Source organism: Amphiprion ocellaris, chromosome 15 (genome assembly GCF_022539595.1).
Source record: "Amphiprion ocellaris isolate individual 3 ecotype Okinawa chromosome 15, ASM2253959v1, whole genome shotgun sequence".
Taxonomy (NCBI): domain Eukaryota; kingdom Metazoa; phylum Chordata; class Actinopteri; family Pomacentridae; genus Amphiprion; species Amphiprion ocellaris.
In genome coordinates, this window is record NC_072780.1 from 10,040,847 (window position 1) to 10,067,827 (window position 26,981).

Here is a 26,981-nt window from a genome sequence, read left to right on the forward strand (position 1 = left end):
CAAGCAGCCGACGTTCTACACCGTTGCCGTATGCCCACTTTTATGCAAGCAGTAAGTGCCAATGTGTTATTGTTCCGACGCCGGGTAATTCATTTTGTACTGAAAGTGATTCATATTCCCCCCCATCAGATTCAATGAAACATATCCATCATCCACGCTAGGCCTTAAAATTAAATTTAGATTTCATAACCGCAGCGCTGAATGCATAATTTATACAGACCGACGCTTTCACAGGGCCGCGGCCTATTTTAGTTCTTTCTTAACATTCAGACACGCACAGGCAGCAGAGCAGGTTCCATGATCTTTAATAAAAGGCACATGTACAGCCAATAGTGAGATGAGTGAGTCCACTGGCATAGAGACAAAGCATTAAAACACAGAAATACAGGAAGTAGAGGTCAGGAGGAGAGAGATCTATCTGCTTTACAGTAGGATCTACTTTAAGTAACATCTTCTCGTTTTCGTTCAAGTAAGTCTAACACTAATATGTCACCATGGTAAGGTAAACCCCTCCCCGTTGCCACCCCTGCCCCACACACACACACACACACACACACACACACACACACACACACACACACACACACACACACACACACACACACACACACACACACACACACACACACACACACACACACACACACGAACAAACACCCACCATCCATCACCACCTGATGTCTCGCTTCCAAAGAACAAAAAAAGTTTTCTCAAGAGGGCTGCTGATTTGAGCCCGGATCGCCCTGAGACTCTCACAGTTTGGGCTGCTGTCGACTCGTCCTCATGGGGCCGAGAGCAAAAAAAATTGGTGGCTGGAGGCAACAAGAAGCCGAGTGAATCCTAGTAGTGCTCTTATACTGCAATACGACGTGTCCTCGGGTTTTCTGTGGGTCAATCAGTTTGTGGTAATTTGACAAAGCGCAAGCCGATTTAGGAGGATTTGATTTTTACTGACATTTTGAGGAGTGTTTGATTTGATTAATTTGAAATCAGGTCATTTTAAAGGAACAGCTTGGAACAAAACAATAAACCCTTTAAAGAAAGAGAGAAAAATGCACCATGTGATTATAATACGAGCTATAATCCTTAAAGTGGTAAAACTACAGAGATTCTGCCATCCAGTTCGTGTTTCACCTGAGCAACGAAAATTCCCAACAAATTAGAGAGCGATTAAATTACCAGAAAGCAACCGACACGGTGGAACTTGAGGGGTTTTTGGTGGTAATCCAGCCTTGCTAGTTATGTCCTCGAGGATTGTACAGTTGTTCACGTGGGGACACGTTCACAAGGAACTCACAGTTGTGATCTGTTCACGCACACACACAAACGGGCAGCCATTCACACGCTAAAAACCCAACTAAAAAGAAAAAAGAAGTTCACATGTACTTAAATATTCAGGGTTAAGAGAAATAAAAATGGTATTAGTGTTGGAGGTTAAATATAACCACAGCTGGAGGAATAATCCGAAGAACTAAAATATGCATGCAGCCAGGCCGTCTCTCCTCTTGATGGAAGGTGGAAGGGGGTACTTTCATCTGTTGTGGCAAAGTCCGACACGCGACGTGGTCGTTTTTGCCAAAACAGGAGGAAACTGTTGACGAAACTCGGGTGTAAAGTGTGTCGAGAGAGAAGGGGAAAACACACACATTAACACACACTCACACACACCCTCCACCTCCATTCACATGTCCAAAGAACAGCTCAGTAGAGTCAATGGCTCTGTTTTCACATTATCACGTCTTTGGGACATTTGAACATGCGAGCAGAGTTCGGGCTGCACTCCGGTGTCCGTCGATGAACTCTGAACTCACACACGAACACACACACGAACACACACACACACATAAACATGCACGCGACATCCAGCAAACCCTGCTTTGGTTGGCGTGTGCGCTACCTTCGGCTGTGGGTGTCACGGGTGAAAAGGTCCGCAGGTACACGCCAACCGTCTCGGAGCCCCCTCCTCCACCGCCAACACCCCACCCCTCCATCCCATATCAATGCCCACCCATCTCCATAGCAACTCACAGCTTTCTCGAGCAAGGGGTCTCACTATCTTGTAAAAGGAGGTAAGTGTAATTAGTGGTGTGTGTGTGTGTGTGTGTGTGTGTGTGTGTGTGTGTGTGTGTGTGTGTGTGTGTGTGTGTGTAAACGTGAGTACCCTGCGTAAAGGTGTGTGTGTGTGTGTGTGTGTGTGTGTGTGTGTGTGTGTGTGTGTGTGTGTGTGTGTGTGTGTGCGTGCTTGAGCATGAGTGTATGTGTGTAGGTGTTAAGAGGTATCAATGGTTCAGTGGTGTCTCTCTTTAATCATTACATCCTCTCTCGCCTTCCATCACTCCGCTGCTTCTTCTTCTCCTCCTTCTTCTTCCTCGTCCGTTTCATCCTCTTCCTCCTCCTCCTTCATCTCTTCTCTCGCTCTTTATTTTTGGACTTGGAAGATGAACAAGCGCAGGTTGATGTTTTTGGCGGCCAGCAGTTTGTTGCACTCCACCGAGTCGGAGATGGGCAGAGGGACGTAGTCGGTCTCGTTGGCGTCGTTGCTGAAGGCGTGGTGGTGGATGACCGGCTTGATCCGCACGTCGTCGTACGGTCCTTTCAGCAGCAGGAAGGAGCACTCCAGGGCGGAGTTCACCTGCGCACACGGCAAACGCATCCACGTGAATACAGATCGCAACCCACACGGGATTTTTCAGGCTGATATCTATCCAAGTTTTCACCATAAACGTAAAGAAACTAAATCTTTTGATGACATTCCATCAGTTTGGCTATTTGATCACTGGGACCAATTTAAATTTCACCTTAAATTCTAACTTGTCAGTGCTCTCTGGTGGACAAACTACATAACGGCAAGAATGTTTCAAGAGCAAATTGCTAAATTGCTGGGGTTTTTTCCCATTCTAAATTTACAGTTAATAACTAAACTGAAAAGTTAATGCATGATTTTTTTCCTCAATTTTATGAGACAAAAAGGCAGAAATTCTGATAAAAAGCATGTAAAGCAGTGCTCGAACAATGTCAAATGAAATGTCATATTACACCATATTAGAGGTTGTGTTCTGCCTCAGCACTCTGCAACGGTAGGTGATAGTGAGTCTAAGTAGCTGTTTGTGGATTACTTCTCTTCTCATAATGAGTCCACACCTTTTTTAATTTAGAGCTTTCGTGTCCGGTGTTACGGCCCACTGTACTCCCACTGGCCTTGCAGCGGCAGAGTTTCTGGGGGATGCGTGGGCTTCAGTCTCCACGAAAGAGTTCAAAACAAGACGAGCTCCCTACAACCCAGCAAGTGAAGACCGCCACCATAGTTTTATATCAATAAATATATAATATTAGTAAATATCTACGGAACAAAGACAGCATTTAGAGTAGGAGTGTCACTCAAAACCGGCCCACCAGGGGTCCAATCCGGCCCACGGGATGACTTTGTAAAGTGAAAAAATTACAGAGAAGACATTAACTGCAGGTTGTAAATTTGTAAAACTATGAATTTAAAATAATTTCTAGACCATGACAAGTTGTTTAGATCATAAAGTAAAATTGTTCATTGTTCTTTTGTCATTTTGTGTCTCATTTTTGGAATATTTTGTCTTGTTTTGGTTGTTTTTTGTCATTTTGATCATAAATCATTGTTCTTTTGTCATTTTGTCTCTCATTGTGGGGATATTTTGTCTTGTTTTTGTTGATTATTGTCTTTTTTTGTCATACTTTTGTTGCTTTTCTCATGCTTTTGTTGTTTTGTTTCCCATTTTTGTCGTTTTGTCATTTTTGTCTATCTATCTATCTATCTATCTATCTATCTATCTATCTATCTATCTATCTATCTTGTTTTTTAGTCTGACAAAAATGTTTTTGCACTAAAACAAAGGGAAAAATTTGGAGTTGTCATTATTCATAGGTTATTACTCTCTGATTTTATGGGTCTGGCCCACTTGAGTTCAAATGGGCTGAATGTGGCCCCTGAACTAAAATGAATTTGACACCTTTGATTTAGAGCTTCAGCAGCACGAGTGTGGTGACAATACAAGACTCCCTGTCTTTTTTCCACACCTAAGAAGATGTATACAGTTGTAAACAATTACGACAATTAAGCCCAGAGGCCGTCCAAAAGCTCTTCCATTGCTTCAGCAATGCCAGAGGGGGGAATAGAGGGATGCAACAGTGGGACAGTTCTGTGCAGGTTCAGTGACAGGATTTCACTTAAGTCTTCTTTGTTCAGACATAAAGGTTATGTTGAAGGAGATGCAATGGACTTCCAGATGGGATGTCTGAACCACAACCTCGTGAGACTGACTGCCGGTACAGTTCCTGCCGTACACACAGTAACTTTAAGTAAAGGTGCCAGCGGGAGCAATGATCGCAGATCGGTCTGAGATTTAGCTCAACGAAAATGCGAACTGTGCACTCTAAGTTTACTTTTTAAGTTTGCAAACTTCTAAATTAGTCAGCTCTTGTTCTCTCTCATGTGGCACCTTGAAATGTAGCGTCAGTTTGTTAGAAAAGCAAGAAGGGACTGATGCCAGCTTGTCTGATAGATATCGTTTATATGTATTCACATTATTGTTGTTGATCTCTGTGACAACAGGCTAAAATTATAGCTGTGTTCCATCATATACATATAAATACACATTTTTTACTTCTTTAGTGCCAAAACCAGTGTTATGATCCAGGTTTCTTATTATTAAACCAGACCTAGCTTGCCTATTACACATTCTCTGTGTTGTGATGTCAGACCCAACTTGTGTTTGTTTAGGCAGATATGTAACTCCTCTACTAGTACTCGCATATGTAGTCATATTTTTAATCAAAGATTGAACTTCTTCTTCATTTTCCTGCATATGAAGCCTTCCAGCTTCTCTGTAAGCTGCCTCAATTCCCCTCACTTGTGTGATTTCTTGTTACTGACCATACACCGAGCTGAAATGATTAGTTACTGGATCGAGAGAAAACAAAAAATATTGCCTGATTTCAGCTTCTCACTAGCAAATATTATGTTTTTTGTTTTTGTTTTTTTTTTTATATTATTTATGAGTCAACTGAACAGGTGATTTTAAATTGTCACTGCCATCATCCCTAAATAATAGTACATTGACTGATAATGACTATAATCCTTGGAACTGAACACCAGACCAGAACCGGCGAAGAGCAACACATCAGGGGCTGTGAAATCATGCAGCCACAGAGAAAGTTAAAAATAACCACGGACAGATAGAGCAGTGAGTGTACCTTGCTCTTGAGGATGAGCTGGAAGGAGAGGGTGCGCTTGCAGGAGAGGTTGGGGTTGCGCTCGGAGTCATTGACGCGGGCCTTCAGCACCCACGTCTGGTTGAGAACAGTGAAGCGCGGTGTTTCATAGTACAGGCGAGTGATGAAGTCATCGGTGCGGTACGGCCTGAACTGAACCTCTGGATGGACACACGAGTGGAGGACAATTTAGAAAGACAGAGAAAAGCCGCAAAGAGGAGATAAAGAGCTGTTTAAGTAACATTTCTAGTGCAAGGGAGGTGTTATTTTAAGATTTCAAGTCCATCACTAAACCCTATTTGTCTATTTTTTGATGTATGTACCTGTAAACCCAATCTTCTCGTAGCAGAGCAGGCTAAAGATGCTGTTGTAGAGCTGCATGTCTCTGCGGTGGTTCTGGTCCATCTCCCCCAGAATTCCCATCAGCTCTGTACCAGTCTTCGTTGGATGAGAACACTCACTTTCATGCGCTGGCAGCTCATGAAACGGACCTTGCCAGGGGCAGCCGATCCTCTTGTACTTACACTGTGTCACCCTGGCAACACGACGGCAAGAGAGAGTTAAAGACAAAGGAAGCAAAGACGTGGCTTCATATGAATTAGATCCTTTACAGAGGCGCTCTGTGATGAATACTTTTAGTGAGTGGAAGGTGGTAATATCAAAGGTATTAATTAACCTAGGCTGTGAACTGTGGTAAATTAACAGTGTGCTAATGATAAGTGTTCGCTGAGAGCCAACCACGAGGAAAGAAAGACATATATTTCTATCAAGTACGTCATGGGTAGAGGTGCTCTTCAATGACTACTTACTACTTTCTTGCAGTAAAGTGAGGTACTATAAATATGAAAGGTACTAGTTAGCCTCTGTAATGAAGCAAAGCTAATTAAAGCCACGCTTACATAATTCATCGTTCAAACTGAAAAGTTTTGTCTTGTCAAATGGGGTTCACAACAAAAATACCTGTAATCACTAGTTATAATTACAGCATATTAACGACTGAGTTCATATTCAAATGAGCACCATTTGAAAAAATGATGATGGCATCCCTGAGGATAGCAGCTTCACCCCCTCCCCTCAGGAGACCCGCATAATTTTCTGTCTGACCCGACCACAAACACCTGGTGACTGCCGTGGCTGTTGTCATAGCAACACTCGAACCGGCACCGCTGTCCTAAGCAGGGTCACCTGTTGCTATAGCAACAACCTCATGGGATTTCACGCACGGCCTGAGCATCACAAGCGCGCAGTCGGTAATCACATTAGCAGTTTTTTTTCTCCTCAGAAGCAGCAGCTCACATGCTCCTCCATCTTCCCCACATTAACCCCGTGTGACACTGTGCTGGGAAACCGCGTACACAAGTACACAACAGTGCTGCTGACACGCTGTTTCTGCTGCCTTCGTTTAGTCTCTGAAAGCGGCTGGACTCACCCAGTCACAGTTTGTAGCTGCTTAATTTGATAGTTTTGGAACATTTGACTGGACCTCATTTCTTTCCTCCCGTTCAATAACACGTTGACTACAAGTGCGGCCGGTGTTCTTGTGATTGTATTTGTGTGTGTGTGTGTGTGTATTTGTGTGTGTGTGTGTGTGTGTGTGTGTGTGTGTGATGTATACCTGTCTTGGCACTCCTCTTTCTGGTGTCTCTCTAAGCTGGAGCGGGGGAACTGTTTTAGACAGAAGGTACACTCTGTCGGCAGCTCACTGACAGCCTTCTCCACTGCGAGGTTCCTGCAGCACAGGTTCTTGCTGATCTCACACCTACACAAACACAGAAAACCACAAACCATCCCTCAGTGTAGGGGTATATTGAATATTTGTGGTATGCACAGTATGTTCATATGAGTTTGAGACCAATGCACAACCGTGAGCTGCTGTATGGTTTATAGGAAAGTTGCGCTTTTGTCACTTGCTGTTGGTAACTGAAACACAATATAAGATTAAGCAAACTAATCAAGGTGTTTTTTCCTGTTTCCATACATTAGTGATGAATGTGTAAGTCATTTTGAGAGAAAATGATCTTGATTGTAATGTCTGTTAGATAAAACACTGAGATGAGAATAATTAAAACTGCAACTAATCATATATGAGGCTAACTTTTGATCATGAGAACAATATCGGCTAAAAGAACCAGGCAACAAACAAGCAAGTTATTAAATCTGACAAAAAATGTTTACCTACATCTAAATTACTTAGCTGCTAAAGTAATTGTCTCAACTTAAGTTTCAGTGGTATTTAAACTGTTAACCAAAACGTCATTTGTATGTAACAATATCCATACACAGTGATGTTCAGATCCACTTCATCGCTACAGTCATTAACTAAAGTGACTCAGTAGCTACAGATGGACGACAAATTAGAGGAAAAAAACTGAGCGCTTGACCCCTCAAGTGAGGGGATCCTGTGGCTCTGTTATGCTGTGGGAGACATTTTACTGGCATCCATTTGTGTCCTTAGAGGGATGGATCACTGCAAATCAATACAAAGTTGTTCTGCGTGATCACCTTTATCCTATGAAAAAAAAAAAAAAGCATTGTGATTGGAGTGGTCTCTTTTAAAGTGATACTGCCCCCAACCACATGGCACGAGAATTCACTGAATGATTTGATGAATATGAAAATAATGTGAATTATATACTATGGCCTTCACAGTTATTAGATCTCAACTAGGGCTAAACACATAATCAATTTTAAACGGAAATCACAGTTTGAAACAATGCATTAACCGACACGTAAAGGCCGCAGTTTAGGATGTATTTGGGTCAATGTATAATTGGGGGACTTTGGATGCATCTTGCATACATTTTTATTAAAAGTAAAAAAAACTAATGTTTTTATGTTCATTATGGTCATTTCTTTACAAATTACATAATTATTTATTATGGAAACAATCATTTATTAATAAAAAATGACTGGATATCACTAAAATGTCAACTAAATAACCAATTGAATTTAATAACAATCTCCTTCTAATCTAAACAATAATGAAATGAGCTTATTCAAAAATTGTTTTGATTGTATTCTTTTTATTAAGTTGAGATAATCATGACAGATGTTTCTTTTTTGCCAATATATCAAATTTTATATGGAAAATAACAAATTGCATCTGTCTCTGAGAAATCACTTTCAACTAAGTTCCCCATTACAAAAACACCTCTCAAGGAAGTGTGTTAATTCCAGATCACATGACCTGCTCCGCATGATGTTATTTCCTCCTGAAGAAAAGACTGGCAAGACTCCAAGGCTTGGTTAGAAAAATCGCAATCAGACATCTGTCACACATCATTCAGGACTAAACTCAACCCAGCTCAACACTTAAATATACTGTGCATCATTAAAATACTAAATGAGGGAATATCTTTTGGAGGAATAGTGTTCATTCCTCCAGTAGAGCTCCAGAGACTTGAAGAGTCAATATCAAGGTGCACTGAAGCTATTCTTGCAGCACGTACTAAGGCCTTTTGTGTATATGTTTCCTTTAATTTGTCCCATTTCTATATTTTGGACTGTAGGACGTGCTTAAATCTACAGTTGATTTGTTTACCTGCAGTTGGGACACGTGGCCTGCTCCTCCTTGAGACGGGAGTCAGCTAGGAGGTGGATAAAACAGCCGGCGCACATCAGGTGTCCATTGGTACACTGTGGTAGAAAAACGTCAGTCAAACAGAGCGTTTGAGGGAAGTGGAAAAATAGAATTACCAAGGATGTTGAACAGGAAGAGACAGGGAACATGGCAAACATACGCTACAATGGACACTTAAATATTCTCTTGTCAAATTGTATGACAAAAAAGTGAGCATAATAATGGATAATTTAAGGACTACTGACTGGGACGGCTTGAAAATAGATACTTTGGGTAAATGTTTTTGAAAAACACACAGTTTTAGCCTCTATTTATATCAAAACGTAATTTTGGGAGGTAACATCATTATATATGTTTGGCTAAGGATGGGCATATTTATTTAGCATCTATTCTGATTTTGGTTATCACAATGGATTGGCAACAACAGCCAATCACATTGTCAGTCTGTCAAATATGACAGCAAGATTGCAACTTATAAAGAACTTTCATAGAAGAGCTGGAATTTTGCATTTTCGACATGAGTAAAGTTGGTGTTATGTGCGTTGGGATATATCTATTTATGCGCAGAATATTTTGTATGGAAAGAATGTGGACTTGTGTTTACAGTGTTAATAAACGTTTACCATAAATGTTGAAAGTGTGCACTGCAAGGCTTTGTGAATGTGGACAACTGACAATGATTGGAAATGTGCTCACTTGACTTTGAGGAGAGCAGTTTGAGGTCATTAAGGACAATGTCTGGTGGGGTGAAGGGAAGGGCAAAAGCTATAATTAAACTTTAGGTTTTGGTTCTGTTTGGGGTCTGGGGGTGTGGTTATTGCTGAGGACTATCTCAGGATAAGTTTCAGTAAAATGTCTTAAACTCGAGCACACACAGCTGGCCACCCGGCCTGGTTGTGTCTGATCTCTCTGCCTCATGGCTCAGTCTGCAGTATAGGTACACTCAGTATAGGGCCTGTGTTGGACCCAGTATCACTGAAAGTAAATGGAGCTGGCCAACACACTCAACAGGTTGACAGTGGGGTTTGGGGGCTGGGACTCATGGTGAGCTCCTGTTATGAGGTTCAGCTGGTTTCTGATGTCTGACGGTAAGTTTAGGGTTATGGGGGGAGGTTTGTGATTGACACCACGTTTACCTGGTAAACAGACGCCTTGGGCAAGTCTAGGCACACGGTGCAGCACAGCACTGAGTACAGTCTCTCCTCCAGCTTCCCTGACTCTCCCTCGGGTATTTTCACCCTCTTCTTGGGTGGCTCGTCTGGGTCAGGCTCGGGCCCTTCTCGTCGTATCCCGACCTCCTCCTGCATGGCTGCGACCCCGGCGACAGCCTCCACCGCTGCCCCCACGGCCCCGACCCCAAGGCCGGCCGAGGAGGAGCCAGGGGCGGCCGCAACGCCCACGTCTCTCTCTTCCAGTGAAGACATGGCGATGGCTGTCTCAAAATGTGTGATAGGTACCTGTCGCGACCAGGCTGAGCCCAAAATATTAGCAGTTAGCTCAGGGCTAGCTTACAACCTGTCAAGCTAACGGTCAGCTGACAGCAAGCTAACGTGAGCTAAGCTAACGCCTCGGCAGCAGGCTGTCAGGAAGCAATGCAGCTAACTTATTATTAATGCCACCATACACGTACCAACTGGGATTTTAACAAGCCAATCGAAATGTAATAACGAGATCATGTGCAAAATCTATTTCTGACTATCTGTTAGATCAAATGTCGACTAGTTTTGTTGACTTACAGTGAGGCTAGCAGACTATGCGGCTAGCTGCGTTGACAAAAACACAGCAGTCCTCTCCCTTTGCCCAGCAGAACAAAAACAACTCTCAGCTGTTGTTGCACTCTCGACGCCGTTATTCGCAATGACAGCAGATTACAACGACGTGCACCAGCGGCTCAGCTCGGCTGCTCCCTGCGTCCCTGCTCCGGTACGGGCTGACTGTCCACGGGACCCACGGGACGTGTCGGTGATTAAAGCCGCGGATAGAGACAGTTCTGTTGGGACTTGTCTCTCTGGCTACACAGCCATCTTTGTTTTTTTCCTGTCCGTCTCCCCCGACTTCACCCTGCACAGACTCCGGGTCAGTTTCGCATTAACTCGGGTAGGTTCTCGATTGTGGCCAGTAACAGAAGTTGCGCATTTGAAAGTAAATAAATTTCCTGTCTGTGTGAAGGCCTCTGAGCGCCGTTAACACTTGAACAGAGCCGTGAATTGGCTGACAGCGGAATGTTTTGTTGTGGCAGATGACTTGGGGTATTTAAAGAGTTTTTAAAGGCGCATGCGTAGTGAGCACCTGCGGGTCAGAGTATGGCAGCACTTGAAAGGTGACCAAAACCTGATATGCGACAAATTTAGGGTACGCTACCAAAGCACCCATCCTCCATACTGTTTAGATGTTCATGAGCCAACATTTGCATATTATATCAGCACAACAACACACAGTGTGACAGCATAAACTAGACTTTAATACTAAAAACAGCCTGTTTCTGCTGCTCTGGTGTTGCTCTGCATGTTTATGGCCTTGTTACTGCAATTCAGTGGTTCAACCGGTTGTAAGACACCCAGTGTATATTTGTCAGGCAAAGAGGCACAAATATTACAACCAGAAAAACAGAGTGATGGGAGAAAGCCTTACCCAACCCTTAGGCACTCAAAATGCATTTATGTGTTTATTCATGCCATCAGTGCCCCACATATAAGGTTTAGCAGCCTGGGAGGGGTGTATGTGCACAGGATGGGGGGTTGTGTGTGTTTTTAGGCGGGTGGGGCAAGATGTCAGAGTGTCAACTGTCTGCAATCGGGAGGGACAGGATTAGCCACTCCCATTGGACAGACAGATATGCCTTATTTGGTCTGTGTGAATGGCAAGAGAGCAATATGCCACCCTCAGCTATGTACACACAGCTTAGCCAGTAGCTGTATGTGGTCACATAGTGTCCTCAGTGTGAGTCAAACCCACTATTAGTTACTGGATCTTACCACACTTTATATTACCAAACGTCGCAGCAGATTCTCTGTTTTGCTGTCATCACACAATGCGAGTAATTAACCCACCCCATTTCAAAATAAGTGTAATAAACACACTGTCAGAAAGGTGGCATTCAAGAATTTACTAAGACTAAACAACAGCTGTCTGTGTAGCTATTTTGTAATCATGTAGTAAACAAATAACGCAAGAGGGATGATCCTAAGATAGACTTCTAGGAATATAAAAGGAGGATGGGTCAGCGTCAACAGATAGACGATAAACTCAGCATGGTTTGCAGAATAAAATTGTCTCTACATGTATACATCACAACATTTTTTTTTTAAAATGACAAACTCACAGTTCCTTATTTCTTCCCATCCTCCTCTTACACAGTTCTAGATACATTCATACCTCGGTCATTACATAATATCTCATGATTAATTTATGATTGCAGAACAAATGGATTACACACAGTTATGAGATGTATCCAGCTCCATCAATCAGACCCCATTCATCCCAGGAGAGTGAATTATGTCATCTGCAGGTCAGCCGAGGATCCAGCGGTAATGTCCGGAACAAGCAGACTGATGACCCTCTTCTAATCACACGGTCAAATGGTAGATGAACAGTGCTATCAGGACTGTGTGGGTGGATGGGTGACGGTGGTGTGACCGCCCTGCTCCTTATGGTTTTCACATGGGTGGCTGGGTGGGGAGGTCAAGTCGTGCTGATGAAGAGTTGGAGAAGCTGCTGCTGGGTCGGAGGACGGGTTGTGTTGTGTTGAGGGACCCGCTGTGGTTTGTTGAGATGTGTTGGATGGAGGTGGGGAATCTGGAGGTGATGGATGCTGGCTGTTTTGTTTTGAATGTATCGACGGAGGCTCGGTTTGGGCTGCCGGGGGGTTAAGATGATCGAGTTCAGCAGAGTTTGTGTTTGGATATGGATCCTGTATTTCTTGTGAGGTGGACTCTGGTTTCTGCTGACCCGGTGTGGCCTCTTTGACCTGTGGAGACATGATGTGGACTGCATTCGTCTTGCTCTCATCTTGTCCTCTTCCTGTATTCATGTTGTCTTTTCTGCTGAGCTCTTTCGGCGTGATTCCTCGCTGGTTTCTCAGTGATTCTGCTGCATTTGGTGTCTGGACTGTGTTCGGTTCTGCTGTGTTCGTCTGAGTTTTGTCTGTGAGTGCCCTCTGCCTGCACATCGAAGCCATAGCTTTCACCCAGGGATGCAGGAGGGTCTGCTCTGCCGTCAGCCTCACTGTGGGGTCCGTCTGAAGCAGAGCTCTAACGAGGCATCTAGCTTCTACACACACACAGGAAAAACACAGATTGTATATTTATGTGCGACTATGTGTATGTATGAGATTTGTGTATTTCTATACGTCTCACCCTCTGAGATGGGGTCCCAGTACGGGGACAGGAAATGAAGTTGTGCTTGTTTTATTAGCTTGAACAGCTCCTCCTGGTCCCGATCCTGACTGCGAAATGGGGGGAAGCCACACAGCAGGATATAGAGAATCACACCCAGGGCCCATATATCCACCGCTACACCATAACCTGATGGGCAAAACCACAAACAAATCCTTTCAGAATCAGAAAACAATACTCATATTCAGAAACAGAAGTCACATTATGACCTCACCTGTCTCGCAGAGGATCTCGGGGGCTACATACGTGGGTGTGCCACATACGGTGAAGACTGGTTCAGTCACTACCATGGCCAGACCAAAGTCTCCCAGTTTCAGCCTACAGATGCCTGCAGCTGCTTGCTCTATCTGGGAAAGGGAACAAGAAAAACAAGACAGAGGCTGAGCTTGTATAATATATATGCAAACAGTTCCTAGGGCATCCACGTTTACCATGGATTTCCATGCATTCTGGATTTTGCAAACTGTTGCACTACTGACCCTACTTTATATCATAAATTGATAATTCCATCTTCACATTAGGTTGGATGATGTAAATTATGCTGACATGTCAATACCCCAGATTGGTGAAGGTCAGAGTGGAGAGAACATGAGTATTGGCAGAAAAAAGTTGAAGCTGAATTCCTAATCTTGTCACCTGAAGCTAGATAGTGACTTTTTTCCATTTACAATATGATTCTCTCACCACATAAATAACATTCCATACATACTTTACATTATACTATAGACCACAGCATACTAGTCAAGAGAGTTAGATTGAATCTTTGGATCAGCCCTGCAGTGGCTCGTCTACTATACTACTATAATAGCACTTTTTCATCTGTGCATCAGTTTTGCAGTGTTCAACAAGGTTCTGTTCCAGTTCCAATCTTATTTATTTTGTGCGTTAAGTTAAGCACATAATAATGAGTTTAACCCTCTGAATCCTGGGTTTGAAGGAATAGTTTCTTTTGGAAAAACCTGCAAATGACCCCATTTATCATAGTGTTAAACTTTAAAAACATAAATAATCATTGGATTTTCAAATTTTAAACTACTCATCTGTATCATCTGTAACATGCTGTTTTGTCAGAATAAACAACTAAATCCAAGCATAGAATTAGATTTTCATCAAGATCTATTCATCCGGTACGTTTAATTTTTTTCAAAAATCGACAAGAAAAAAAATCAAACATATTGCACTAATCAGATTTAGTGAAAAACAAAAAGCTCTGACTGACTCAGCTGTGGCAAACAGTCACATGAGAAAAATGCAGAACTTTCAGGTGAACTGCAGGCAGTGTTTGCACAGAGGATAGAGGAGACGAGTATAGCAATACATTAAAAATGCAAATATCTATCTTATATAGAATCGTCTGTTTTTTGAGTTTTGGTAACACTTGCGGGCAAAAAATATCATACGTGTTGATTCCAGGTTTTTTTCTTTTTTTATTATTTCTTCTTTTAATGATTTATAGCATTATATTTGTGTTATCTTGTATAGAAGACATTTTAAGCTCTTCCTCCTCTTTCTATAGAGGTGCAGGACTTTAATTTGTAGTGAAAAAATGTTTGTTATTAAGAGGGCCAAGCGCATACATCTATACATCTATGTAAACCGTCAAAATGTGATAAAAATGTCTGCCTATGACAGTTTATAAATGTTCTACTTTCTAAATGCAATAAAAACTGGGTGACTGATAATTTCTTAAAACCTATAGCTGATAAAATTTGCTTTATCATTTAATATTGTGGTCATGTTAAACAGTCAAGCCCTTAAGTATTCAAACAGTAACACAACTTTTGTTATTTCGTTACTGTACACCATAACTGTAGTCTTGAAGTCCTCCTCTGTCCAAAGTTTCTACTGTCCCTCATATAGGTCTACTGTGTTTTCCACCCTAGTAATGCCCACCTGCTCTTGTACTGACAAATCTTTGGACTGCATATTGAAAAGTTTCCATGAACAGCTGCCAAATGCATATTCAACCCTTGGAATCAACTCCAAGCCATTTATCTCCTTCATTAGTGGCAAAATAATGAGGAAACAGACTGGCCAGAAAACTGTTTATCAGTCAGTTGTCCAGTTGCTTCTGAGACTGTGAAAATGAAGGAAATGTGGAAATGGCTGTAATTCCTAAACATTTAGTGCAATATTTTAGTTAAACCCATTGAAATAAAGCTGAAAATCTTCACTTCAATCATGCAAATTGCGCCACTGTCAAAAAAAAAGTAAGATAAGATTCACTGATATTAAAGTGACTATTTTTAGGTTTTTAGATATTGCTCTTCACCTCCAGGCTTGTGGTAAATTATCTGCAAATCCAACTACTGAGATTTATTGGCTGAAAGGGAGATAGTTTCACATAAAACTCCACTCTCTCCCTCCAGCCCTGATACCCACCAGCAGATTCTCTGGTTTCAGGTCTCTGTGGACGATGCTCTTGCAGTGGATGTAATTCAGCGCCTCGCTCACGTCCGACACCATCAGTCCTGCCTCCGCCTCTGAGAACTTGCCCCTGTCGCTGATGGCCTCGAACAGATCCCCTCCGCTCACCAGCTCCATCACCAGGTAGGAGTGGGTGTGGGTGTGGTGGTGGGCAAACAGCCGCACCACACGAGGGTGACACAGGCTACCCAGAAGGCTCAGCTCGTTCTGCATCATGTGCTCCCGGCCGATCAGCTTGGAGCGCTCGACAACCTTCAGGGCGAGGGTTTGGCCGTTGTCACGACGGCGGCACTCTCGCACCACAGCAAAGTTGCCGTCTCCCATCACACGTCCAATCTCATAGCAACGCTCGATGTCCTGCAGGGTGACACTGCTGCCGTCTGAGGGAAGGTCAAAGGTCGCCTTGTTCTGTGTGTCTTTCTGCACATCTGGAGCTGCGTTTAAACCTTGTATAAGACTCTTCTCCTCGTCTCTGCTGATTGGCCGAGCAGCTGAAGGGTTGAAATGATCCAGATTTCCCCCTTCCTGCTCTGTTTGAGAATTTCCTTTCTGCTTGCTCGACACAGGAGGCAGCGGGACCCTCCCAGACAGCAAACTGATCACTTCCGGACCCTGATGTTTAGCTCTTCTGGCTAAGCACTTGTCACACAGAGTAGGAGACAAGATGTCTGCTTCTCTGACACCCTCGTCGTGTTTAAATGGGCCGATAACAGAAGCCTGTCTCTCTCTGACTCTGCCTCTAACTCGCAGTCTCTGCAGGTGGTTGGGAAGAAGAGCAGGTTTTCTGCACAAATTCTTTTTATGAGGTTTCTGAGAGTCTAAATGATAGTTGTCTGTGTCGTGTGTGTCCGTATGCGGAGATGTGTGAGTGTTAGTGTGGTTCTTGACGTGTGCGTTTGTCTCTTGGTGTGTCTCCTGGTTGGTCCTGCTGCTGTCTGTTCCTTCGCTGTATCCACTGTCGGCCTTGGCAGCTTTATCTGGGGCCAGCCAGAGCCTCTTCTCCCAGGCCCGCAGTGCATCAGCTCGGTAGTGTGAATGTTCAGGAAACAGCTCCTCCAGAGCGTCCTGCACACAGCTCAGCTCAGGACGAGACTTACCGAGAGCCAGGAAGGCCACCTCGCCTCGGAAGAAATCACACACACCTTTAACCTACGATAGAGCGAGAAGAAATGCAGATTTAGATACAGTCTTAAACTACCAGGCAGCAGACTTGGACCACAAATCAACTTTATAAATTCATAAAAGGATTGATTGTTGCATCCTGATTCAAATCTTTTAACATTTAGATTTGTTCCCACGGCCTTTTAGTTAGGAAGTGAGGATTGTGAACTTGTCAACAGCTCACATCAAAACTTGAAAGAAAACCTGAGGCATAGAGATTTTCAAAAAATGTGGAAAACAGGTCAGTTTTTCATGGAATTTAATGTGGCTGTTTTCTGTCTGATCTGCATTGAGAAAGCTGGTGAACAGGCAGTTTAACAGGCAGCACAGAGGACAGTGGAAAAAGTGAGTTTCTTAGCTTTGCATTGTGAAATAATCAAATTTATTCTTTGAAAACACAGGAGATCTTGTCTTCTCCACCAAGTGTTCATGCAGACTTTGAGTAAGTGCGAGAACCCTTATTTAAGAGCATCCAGTCAGTAGTTAGCAGCATGATGACATGACCATTGGGACCCTGACAGTCAGCACATCCCTTTATTTCACTGTTTTCATGTTAAAGTCTGTCTCCGGTCGTTGATCAAACCCCTAAAACTCATGTCTGTGTATCAAAGTTACATTTTATTACGTTTTTCATGAATGTAATCTCTAGATCAGCCCTATTCAATTAGCGGCCCGCGGGCCACATGCGGCCCGAAAGCAACCCTCGAGTGGCCCTAAAGCAACTGCCGAGTGATTGGGACTTGGGTCCGAGAAAAACAGAAAAACATCTTTCAGTAACACTGACAAGTTCTTACAAAAATTCCAACATTATTGCAAACATTGAATGCAACACTTACCGTAACCTAGCAACTAACCCACAATGCATTGCGTTGAGGAGACGCGTTTGAAAAGTTAACATTAGCAGTTCTATACAGGCGAAAATAGCAGCATGTCTTTTTCTATCCTGAAACGACAAATCGGCGAGGAAAACCGTCGGTTTAATCCTGCGTGGACTGATAAGTATTTATTTATTTACCACCAAGTCCGAACGCCAAACCAATGCGTTTACTCTGCAACGAGTGCTTTGCAGCGCTGAAAGATTATAATGTCCGAAGACACCACGTTGAAAAAACATGCCGCGTTTCGGACAAACTTTCCCGAGGGATGTCATGAGAGAGCGGCTATAATTCAGAGTTTGACTGCATCTTACAACCGGAGCTGTACTACAATGAAGCGGACCTGCACAGCTCAGGAAAGGGCCACGAAAAAGAGGCTGTTCACAGACTCAGAAACTGTGAAGGACTGCATGTTGGCTGTCGTGGATGAAGTTTTAACGGACGGTAAAGTTAAGACGAGTGTGGCATCTGCTATCAAACAGGTCTGACACGTCAAACATTCTCGCCACAGATGTCTTCGAGACATGGTAAGTGCAACAAAGCAGCGTGCTGTAGCAGACACTAAATGTAGTTTTATGTATTTATGTGACTATTTTCTGTTCACTTATTATAAGTTTAATATTTAAGAAAGACATTTTGTTTTGACAGTTATTTCACTTAGTTGCACTTTATTATGCACTTTGATGTCAGCTTTACTTCGTTTCAAAGGGATAGTAACTATCACTGTGCCTACTGTTTATTTTTTTGATTATATGCACTGAAGATGCGACTGTCTCAGATGAGACCAAATATGGACAGGGACAAACTCTGTTTTTTGTTATTTCAAAAGAAGAAAAATGTCTCAAGTTCTGAAAAGTTACTGTTAAGCAAGTTACTTTTAATGCACTTTGAGATGTGACCAAAACAAAAGATGGTGTTTCTAATCTGCACTTAGTTTTTATGTTCATATGCACCTTAACCTGTGCTTATATTTACCTATCAAAATGTGTTGAAGTTGTGTGTTTGAAATGTAAAATTTAAAGAAGCAGTATTTCAGCACAGGTTTAGACTAAGTACTGCTCTTCTATTGTGTTTATGTCCTGTTGGATGTGGCAATACGTTTATAAACATCCAGTGTGTTTGTTATCTGATCTGTTTGTGTTTATTTTAAATGGTTAACTTTGCTCACTGTCTGCTAAAAACATCCGGCCCAGCTCATGTTCTTAGTCTGAAAATCCGGCCCGAGTCAGTTTTTAATTGAATAGCCCTGCTCTAGATGCTTAAAAACGTCTTAGATCTGCAATTGCTTCTTCAACAATGTGCAGATATATGAAGTCCCTCCACTCACCTTTCAATTCACTGCAGCTGAAGCACACCAACACATCAAACACTGGAAAACTGCTCTGTGTTACACAATGGCAACTTGTAACATTAACGTAATCCATTGCTTGACCTGCACGTAGATTCTGAGGAAGATCAATGATACGAAACGCTGCATCCTGACAGAATCCATTCCTTTGGTTTGTTATTTGTGAATGCCGGGGAGTCTGAGTCTATTCTGTTGGGACTGTTATCAGCACACTGCAGTTTCATGGTGGAAATGCTTAGCAATGGTGTTGATTGCTGATTTTGCCCATGATATGTTCCCCAGTGTGAACAATCTAAAAAAAAACCTGATTAATTAAACTGCCTAGAGAGTGTTTGATAAGGTACAGAGACCAGTGTTGAGACATTTAAGGAGTCTGAGGGACGGATGAATGATTAACAATATTAATCTTGCCACAATGTTAGCTGTATGTACACTACCATTCAAAAGTTTGGGGTCACTTAGAAATGTCCTAATTTTTGAAAGAAAATCAGTATTTATCATGAAGATAGCGTTAAATTAATCAGAAATACAGTCTAGACATTGTTAATGTGGTAAATGACTATTCTAGCTGGAAACAGCTGATTTTTAATGGAATATCTCCATAGAGGTACAGAGGAACATTTCCAGCAACCATCACTCCTGTGTTCTAATGCTACATTGTGTTAACTAATGGTGTTGAAAGGCTAACTGATGATTAGAAAACCCTTGTGCAATTATGGTAGCACATGAATAAAAGCGTGAGTTTTCATGGAAAACATGAAATTGCCTGGGTGACCCCAAACCTTTGAACAGTAGTGTATGTTGTTGTGACCATTAGCACAACACATTCTGTGTCAAACAGCAGCAAGGATGATCGAACCATCATGTGGAAGATCATCAGTGGTGACGAGAGGTGGGTTTGGGGCTACCACTTGGAGAAGAAACAACAGGTTTCACAGTGGAGGAATGCGCAGTTTGCAAAACTGGACCATCAGTTCAGGAGTACACCAGGAGATTGCTTGTTGTTATCTTCAACTTTCATGTGTTTGTGCACTTGAAATTAGTTTCCCAGGGTCAAAAAGCCGAGTTCTACTGTAACGTCCTGAAGTGTCTGAGGAAGAACATTCGGTGCAAAGACCTGAACTGTGGTGCAATGGAATCCGAGTGCCACCATGCACAGTGAATCCAGTCACAGTTCAACAATTACACAAGGCTATTTTGGCCACAACAACTCAATCATGCCTCCCCACCTGACATGGCAGCCAAATTTAACCCTTTGATGCACAACGTGGGTCAAAAGTGACCCATATTCAGTGGAAAATGGGTATCACTTGACCCATGTTGTGCATCAAAGAGTTAAATCAGGTCAGCTTTTAGTTTATGATTTTTGTTTTTTAAGGGGCATTCTTTTGGATATCCCTTTATTAATGGATCATTAACTAGATGTGATTCTTATCTTTCATCTGGGAAATACAATGTTATGCCCAGGTTTTTAGCATTGTTTCATGCACATATAGCCATCATGGGCATCTTTGACAGCAAATCAGCTGTCAATTTTAAAGATATTTAAAAACAAGTTGATTATCGATATATTTTGTACACTTTTTAAAACTCGGTTCACTCTCTTGCTTTGTACTCCTGTCGTCCAATATGATTCTTGGTGTTCTTGGCGACCTGACCCATTTATGTATATAAAGCTGGCCAAATAATTATTCTGCTTCAGTTCATATAGGCATATTTGGGATCAAGGTTTGTTGACCAATAGAGCAAAGCAGCTACTGTCCTGGGGCACTTAAACATCTACACCCAGTGTTTGTAAGGTTGGTCGTCCGTATACACAACTACATCCTCCTTTATTACCAAATCTGTCTTAAAGATGGACCCTGTGTCAACATCTAGTTTCACAACAGTCATTATTTGTGCTTACATGCTTCATGGTAAAAGCACAATCTGGGGCCCAGTACTTTTCCAGTGTGGAAAAACTGTGCAGATTGTAAAGAGAGGGAACGTGGGGGTTTACAGTGGCAGAGCACCAAATATTTGCTCTGGGAATTTGCAGCAGGTTAAACATTTGATTCATTCTGTGAAGGAAGACTGTATAGGGTTGTAGGTACAGCTGAGGGCACATCAGGTCATGCAGTTGGGGTTTTATGAGGATATTTCTATTCTTAGAATTTATATAAATCTTATATTTTGACTCACTTTTGAGGACTAATCAAGTAAACTACCACACAGCAAACCTGGGGCCAAGCAGTCACTCAGCATAATGTATTGATACAAGTGTAGGAGGTTCATAGGGTCCATCTGCACATTTTTGTCTTCTCCCTTTGGAGTTAACCCAGTCCTGGCCGGGCCTCACCTCTCGTGCATGTGTCGTGTAGAGGCGTGTAACTCTGGCTCTGTGCCATCGAGGAAACCCCAACGCCTCCGAGATATCCAATAGCAGCTGCTCGAAGGACACCACGCCCCTGCGGTTCAACAGCACTGTCACCTTGAGGGCACAGAGAGACAAAAATCACAGTTCAGTTATGGATTTCATGACTTAATTGAAGGCTTTGGACAGGAATGGCTTTATTAATGATTAAAAAATCAGTTACCAATACTTTAGAGTGGAATTCACATATATTAATAGGAGTCACTTTTAGATTGCACTTGCGTTGTGTTTTCTAGCCTCCAATTCATTAGAAAAGACGCTCTAATTGAGTGTAAAAAGAGTTCTCAACCAGAATCCATTTATTAATAACAATTTATAACTGCAGGCTTGTTGACTTTTTACAAAGAGAAGACCTCTGAGGATTTATCAATGTGTTATAACTGCAAACAGAAAGAACTAAAACCAGAGAAAGGGATTTCTTGCAACTTCTCAACCCAAACATTGCTCTTATTAATGTCTTATGATGCTGATGGTGTTAGTAAAGTGACTGCTTAGAAAGCTTCTAGTAACAGCCTATGGACCCTTCACTAAATGTGCCTTATTTTAGATTCTCAGTTTTCCAGGTCATGGTAATCCAATGAGGTTCACTAAGAATCCAGTTTGAACCTTGAACATTGAATTTAAACATTGAATTCACCTTCCGTAGTGTACTTTGACCACATGGACGGACGATGGTGACCAGATGGGGCCGCTCGGCGCTCTCCTCTGCATGGCGGGTGTGGAAGAGAGGAAGGTGAGGAGGGGGAGGAGGAGGAGGGAAGTGGGACCTGTGGACGTGTCCTGCAGGGTGGGTGTGGACGGGCCACGGCTGGGTTGCCCCACCAGGACGCCTCAATAAGGGAACTGGAGGAACTGGAGCAGAGAGACGAGGAGGAACAAAGACAGAAAGCAAGAGTTGGACCACTGAAAGTGTGCTTAATAACCCCGAGGTCATTGTCCCGGTGGTGGGCTTCTTCTAGACCTGTACACAAAGGAAAACTCATAAGTAACACAACACCGGCTCCTCATCCTGTGCGACTGTGGGCGCGTGAGTGTGAAAGCAAATCCGGCTGATCAGATTTGAGTGTTTTCCATCACACGGAGTGCAAGGGCCATTTGAGATTCCTCAAGCACCTTGCCCCACCGGCTGAATTATTTAGGCTTCCTTAACTCATGAAAAGCCACACGTATGTACACACACACCCACCCCAACAAAAGCCTGCCTGACCTGGTTTGGGCTCAGCTGAATCTGCATGATTAATGAAGCATTAGAGACACACAGCATCTTTGACGTTTCACTTTCTGGCACCGGGGGAGACAGAGAGATGTTATCCGTCCGCTCAGCTGGGGGTTTGTTTCTTTTTTTTTTTGTTTTGTTCCAGAACAACAGACAGAAACACAAGACCCTGTACCTCTAATGTGACCATGCAGGGCCCCCCTTTTAACAAGACACCGCTGGTCTGAGAGGGAGAGCACACAGTGGCACACAAAAACTTTTCTCAGTGGAGACCACAGCTGTGGCCGGTCAGCTTTTTCTCATAAAGTGTACGGAGAGAACGCTGTTTCATCATTTCAGGAAATTTCAGGTGTTTTATTCCTACTTCTATCACCACAGCTCAACAAATTACAGCTCCGTCTGGACTCTTGATGGGTTTGGTTGATGCATCTGATCCATTAGGTTGATTTCTAGATCAACTGCTCTCGTTCCACTGGCATTATTTATCTATTTTCAGATGCAATACGGTTCCCTTATAACTGCAGTATCAATATGAATGAAGGTTTGAACATATGTGTGGATGTACGTGTATGTTTTTGACAGTAATGAACCAAATATATATATATGTATATATAAAATTCAGTTCCTAATGGTTTAGTTTTTCTTTTTATGGCATTGTTTGTATCTACAGCTCTGTCGTAAACAACTATATCTATCTATCTATCTATCTATCTATCTATCTATCTATCTATCTATCTATCTATCTATCTATCTATCTATCTATCTATCTATCTATCTATCTATCTATCTATCTATCTATCTATCTATCTATCTATCGATCTTTATTTATTTCCTTTGAATAGTGTTATATTTATAGTATTGTCTGAAGGCTACAGAGCTGTAAAATTTAGATTTTTGCACTACTGCCCAAGACAAATTACCCATATCTTAAATGGTCTTATCTTAAAATCCCTCCTATAACAATAAAATATCATATAAGTCATGATATTTTACATTTCTCACAGCTCAAAAGTTGTCAACAAGTTCCCTCTCATAAGCCTACACAGCCTGAAGTGTCAGTTAACAGGACAGATTAGCATTTGTTATGCAAAGTTTTGACAACAACACTCAAAGTGTTTGTTTTTTTTTTTTTTTACGTTAACTGTAATTAAAAATCCACTCAGCCCATCATCTGACTCACCTGCTAGTCTCCATTTAGCGTTCCGCACCGCCTCGCATCCGTACCGGGCTTTCTGTGAGGGCGTCATGTCTTTACAATAACACCAAAATAAAAATTATAAAATCAGAGAAAACGCCAGAGCTAGATACAAAAAGAAGTCAGGACGGTTTTTAATTCATTTTTTTCTTCATCAGGTTTTATTCCTCTGCTTATTGCTGCTGCTGCTGCTGTCTCTGTCCCTCCACACTAAGTAACGGACGATAAGGATCGACCGTGTAGTTACAGCGGTTGTCATGGTTACACGTCAAGTTAAACTGCTGAACGGAGACACCGGAAGTAGCGTCAATAAAATACTGTCAATGTTCCTCAGATACACGCTTTTTATTTATTTATTTAAACGATTTTTTTTTTGAATGAACATTTGAACTTCTTCAGATAACTGGCTTCAGGCAGACTTGCAACGTGTCTGTGGATGATTACCAACACGGTTTTATTTTGAAAATTCTGACCTGTTCTATTGTCTGGACTTGACACTCCCGAGCAGAGAAAGTTTTTAAAGGAGTGAGATGATGGTGGTTTTAATTTGGTTGTTTTAACTCGTTTAACTTGAGTCTGTAATAGGCTGACAGCTGTCTCCATCTTAGCTAAAATAGTGACTGATTATACCAACGTAAACTGTAAAAAAAAAAAGAAAGAAAGAAAAGAAAAAGGTGTGCCAAAAAACGTTACTAAATGGTGGAATATTGTAACGTTCAAAACAACAGCAAAAATCAGTAAACTATTTTCAGCAGATTCAAATAAAATAAAAATTGTGTACTTCTATGGTTGAATGTTATAAAAGAATTAAATGCTATTTGTGAAAATGCAGAAGCTAGAGGTTAAAACAATTTAAAAAGTTATCTACCATTTTACAATCACTAATATATCATTTTTTCCCCCAAATAACAAATATCTATAATATGATGTGAATAAATTTGTGTACTTTTACAGCCATTTGTAAAAGTACAGATCTTAATGTAGACATTAAATTAATACTTTAATTGTTATTGTCTGTAATTAAACAGAACTGGAAAAACCTGTAAAATAACAATAAATTGTTCAAAGAAATAAAGTTGAAAACTGTTGAAAAAAGTTTCATTTTTATTTCTTTTTAAAGTGTAACTCTTGGAAGTTGTAAGCAACAGGGATGTGTTTTGGACTATAAATGAAGTTTGCCAAAGCAAATGAGCAAGTTTATTTACACATTATTCTTCATGAAAAAGCCTCTTGGATAGAAAGTAAAGGAGTGAGACGGTTGCTGCTGCAAGAACCTTAAAAGAAAATGCTTTACAGGCAAAAGAACAATAAATAAATTTAAAGACAAAAGACAAAATTGAGTTTAAAAATAAAAACTCAAAAAATAAATAAAACTGATGGAATATTTAAAAGTAATTGAACAAAAAAGTGGAAAAAAGACAAAACAACAGACACGTGTGAAAGATAAATCACATAATGTAAAGAAAAATAAAATAGACAAAAAATATAGGCTACCATGAGAGCACGGTGTGGTGACAATACAAGACTCCCCAGTCAAGGATTTAGGACAAATAAACCCATGTAGTACCCAAAAACTCTGCACTGTCACTGCAGGGCCATTTAGAGAACAGAGAGGCTTAAAAGTGCATCTTTGTGCTCTTTTAAAGAAGTTTAAAAAGGTACAATGATTTTTATCCAGACTGACTGATTGTGAATGTAAAAGTGTATAGAAATGTAAAGCCAGCAAGATTTACCTTAATATTCTAAGAAAATCCATTACATTGATAGTATGGGCATAAACCGGTAAATAAAGTGCTATATATTTAAGATAATTATTGTCAGTTTACATAGATTTACATGTAATTTAAGAATGAGGAAAACAATTATGAATAACTCAGTAAGTAATATAGAGAAAAATGTAATTTGGCATTATTGACAGTGTGAATTTCTATACAGAATCTACTGAATTTTTTTAAAACAGAAAACTACCGTACAGTTGTTGTTGTTTTTTGTTTTTTTGTTTTTTTTTAACTGTGTAGTGATTTAAGACCGATTCAGCTTAGTATGTAAACCAATGTTCCTGCTTTGCATTTGATCAGGTACATTTGTTGTCTGTCACAGCCTTTAATTTCTCCCAACATTTTATGCTTCATTTTTCACTTGTGCTACCACCGACGAAAACTGAAAACAAACAAGGAGCATCCTGATGATGCAGGGATTTAAAGCAATGAACATGTCCCAACAAGATCCTCTTTTTAAACCCACAGAGGAACCTCAGCTGCACGTCATTTCTCTCTCTATTCATTTCCTCAATTCCCAGAAACAGCTCAGAGGACTTGACTCCACTCAGTTGTTAAGGTCCATTTCTGTTTCAATGAGGGGGACGGTGAATGAAGAAGAAAAACCTCTAACAGGAGCTTTTATATCACCATGACAGTAATAGTTATGGTGAAAAATCACAGTGACGGAGGGGCAGAGGGGCTGCCAGTCTCTGGGTCAGTTACCATAGTTTCACTGATGGAATCCAATACTCTGCTGCACACATGCAGGGAAACACAAGCGTTCACACACCGTGTCCGCTTGATCTTTTAATACATGACCCCCTCCTCGGCTCCGTCTCCAAGGATACTGTTGATATTGGGTCGGGAAGCAGCAACGTCTGTTCCGGCTCCTCATCCTGGACTCAGACTTACAGAGTGTGTTTTCTCCAACTGTAAACAAAGTGCTGATGATTGTTGCTCTAGAACTGTGTGTTTCTTTCTATGTGTGTTTTTTTCTGCTGTTGTTCTGGGGGAATTTGGTGCACCTTATTTACAGAGTGATAGTTTTGATATAGTATTCTCATTGACATGGTCAAAATCACACTGATTTTGTTATGAGGTCAAAATCTTGACTAGATAATATTTTATAGTTCAGATTTCATCAATAGTGATGATTTTATTGTCGCCGTATCTTAACAGAGATGCCAAATCAGTAAAGTAACTGTAGGCTGATATAGAAACGGTGCACTGGGACGGTGCGACCAGCAGAGGAGGCCAGTGTACCTGCTGTATGTTCCAGCATGCAGACGAGAGCCCATAGACTTTATTATACAGTCTATGGGAGAGCTGCACTGAGCCATGGCTATCCAGAACAGGGACAAATGGTTCCCT

At 41.6% G+C, this 26,981-nt stretch overlaps 2 protein-coding genes across 4 annotated transcripts; both read right to left on the reverse strand.

Moving 5' to 3' along the window:
• Positions 1–288: 288 nt before the first annotated feature.
• Positions 289–11,054, reverse strand: zftraf1 (zinc finger TRAF-type containing 1). 2 transcript variants are annotated; one of them, XM_023285142.3, is made up of 7 exons: positions 10,558–11,054; positions 9,958–10,292; positions 8,783–8,877; positions 6,857–7,000; positions 5,565–5,776; positions 5,224–5,402; positions 289–2,632 (listed from the first exon to the last, which is right to left on the reverse strand). In XM_023285142.3, the coding sequence occupies exons 2-7, from the start codon at positions 10,243–10,245 to the stop codon at positions 2,420–2,422; spliced, it is 1,131 nt and encodes a 376-aa protein (XP_023140910.2). In that variant the 5' UTR covers positions 10,246–10,292; positions 10,558–11,054; the 3' UTR covers positions 289–2,419. The 2 variants fall into 2 exon arrangements, with proteins under 2 accessions (XP_023140910.2, XP_023140911.2); XM_023285143.3 differs by having other exon boundaries at positions 9,958–11,054.
• An 858-nt stretch (positions 11,055–11,912) lies between these two features.
• On the reverse strand, positions 11,913–24,065 carry dclk3 (doublecortin-like kinase 3). Of its 2 annotated transcripts, XM_023285141.3 has the most exons (7): positions 23,836–24,065; positions 22,077–22,291; positions 21,365–21,496; positions 15,598–16,791; positions 13,430–13,562; positions 13,177–13,344; positions 11,913–13,090 (listed from the first exon to the last, which is right to left on the reverse strand). In XM_023285141.3, exons 1-7 carry the CDS (start codon positions 23,900–23,902, stop codon positions 12,420–12,422), a joined length of 2,580 nt encoding a protein of 859 aa, XP_023140909.2. In that variant the 5' UTR covers positions 23,903–24,065; the 3' UTR covers positions 11,913–12,419. The 2 variants fall into 2 exon arrangements, with proteins under 2 accessions (XP_023140909.2, XP_035810901.2); XM_035955008.2 differs by lacking the exon at positions 23,836–24,065 and having other exon boundaries at positions 22,077–22,886.
• Between the last annotated feature and the right edge of the window lie 2,916 nt (positions 24,066–26,981).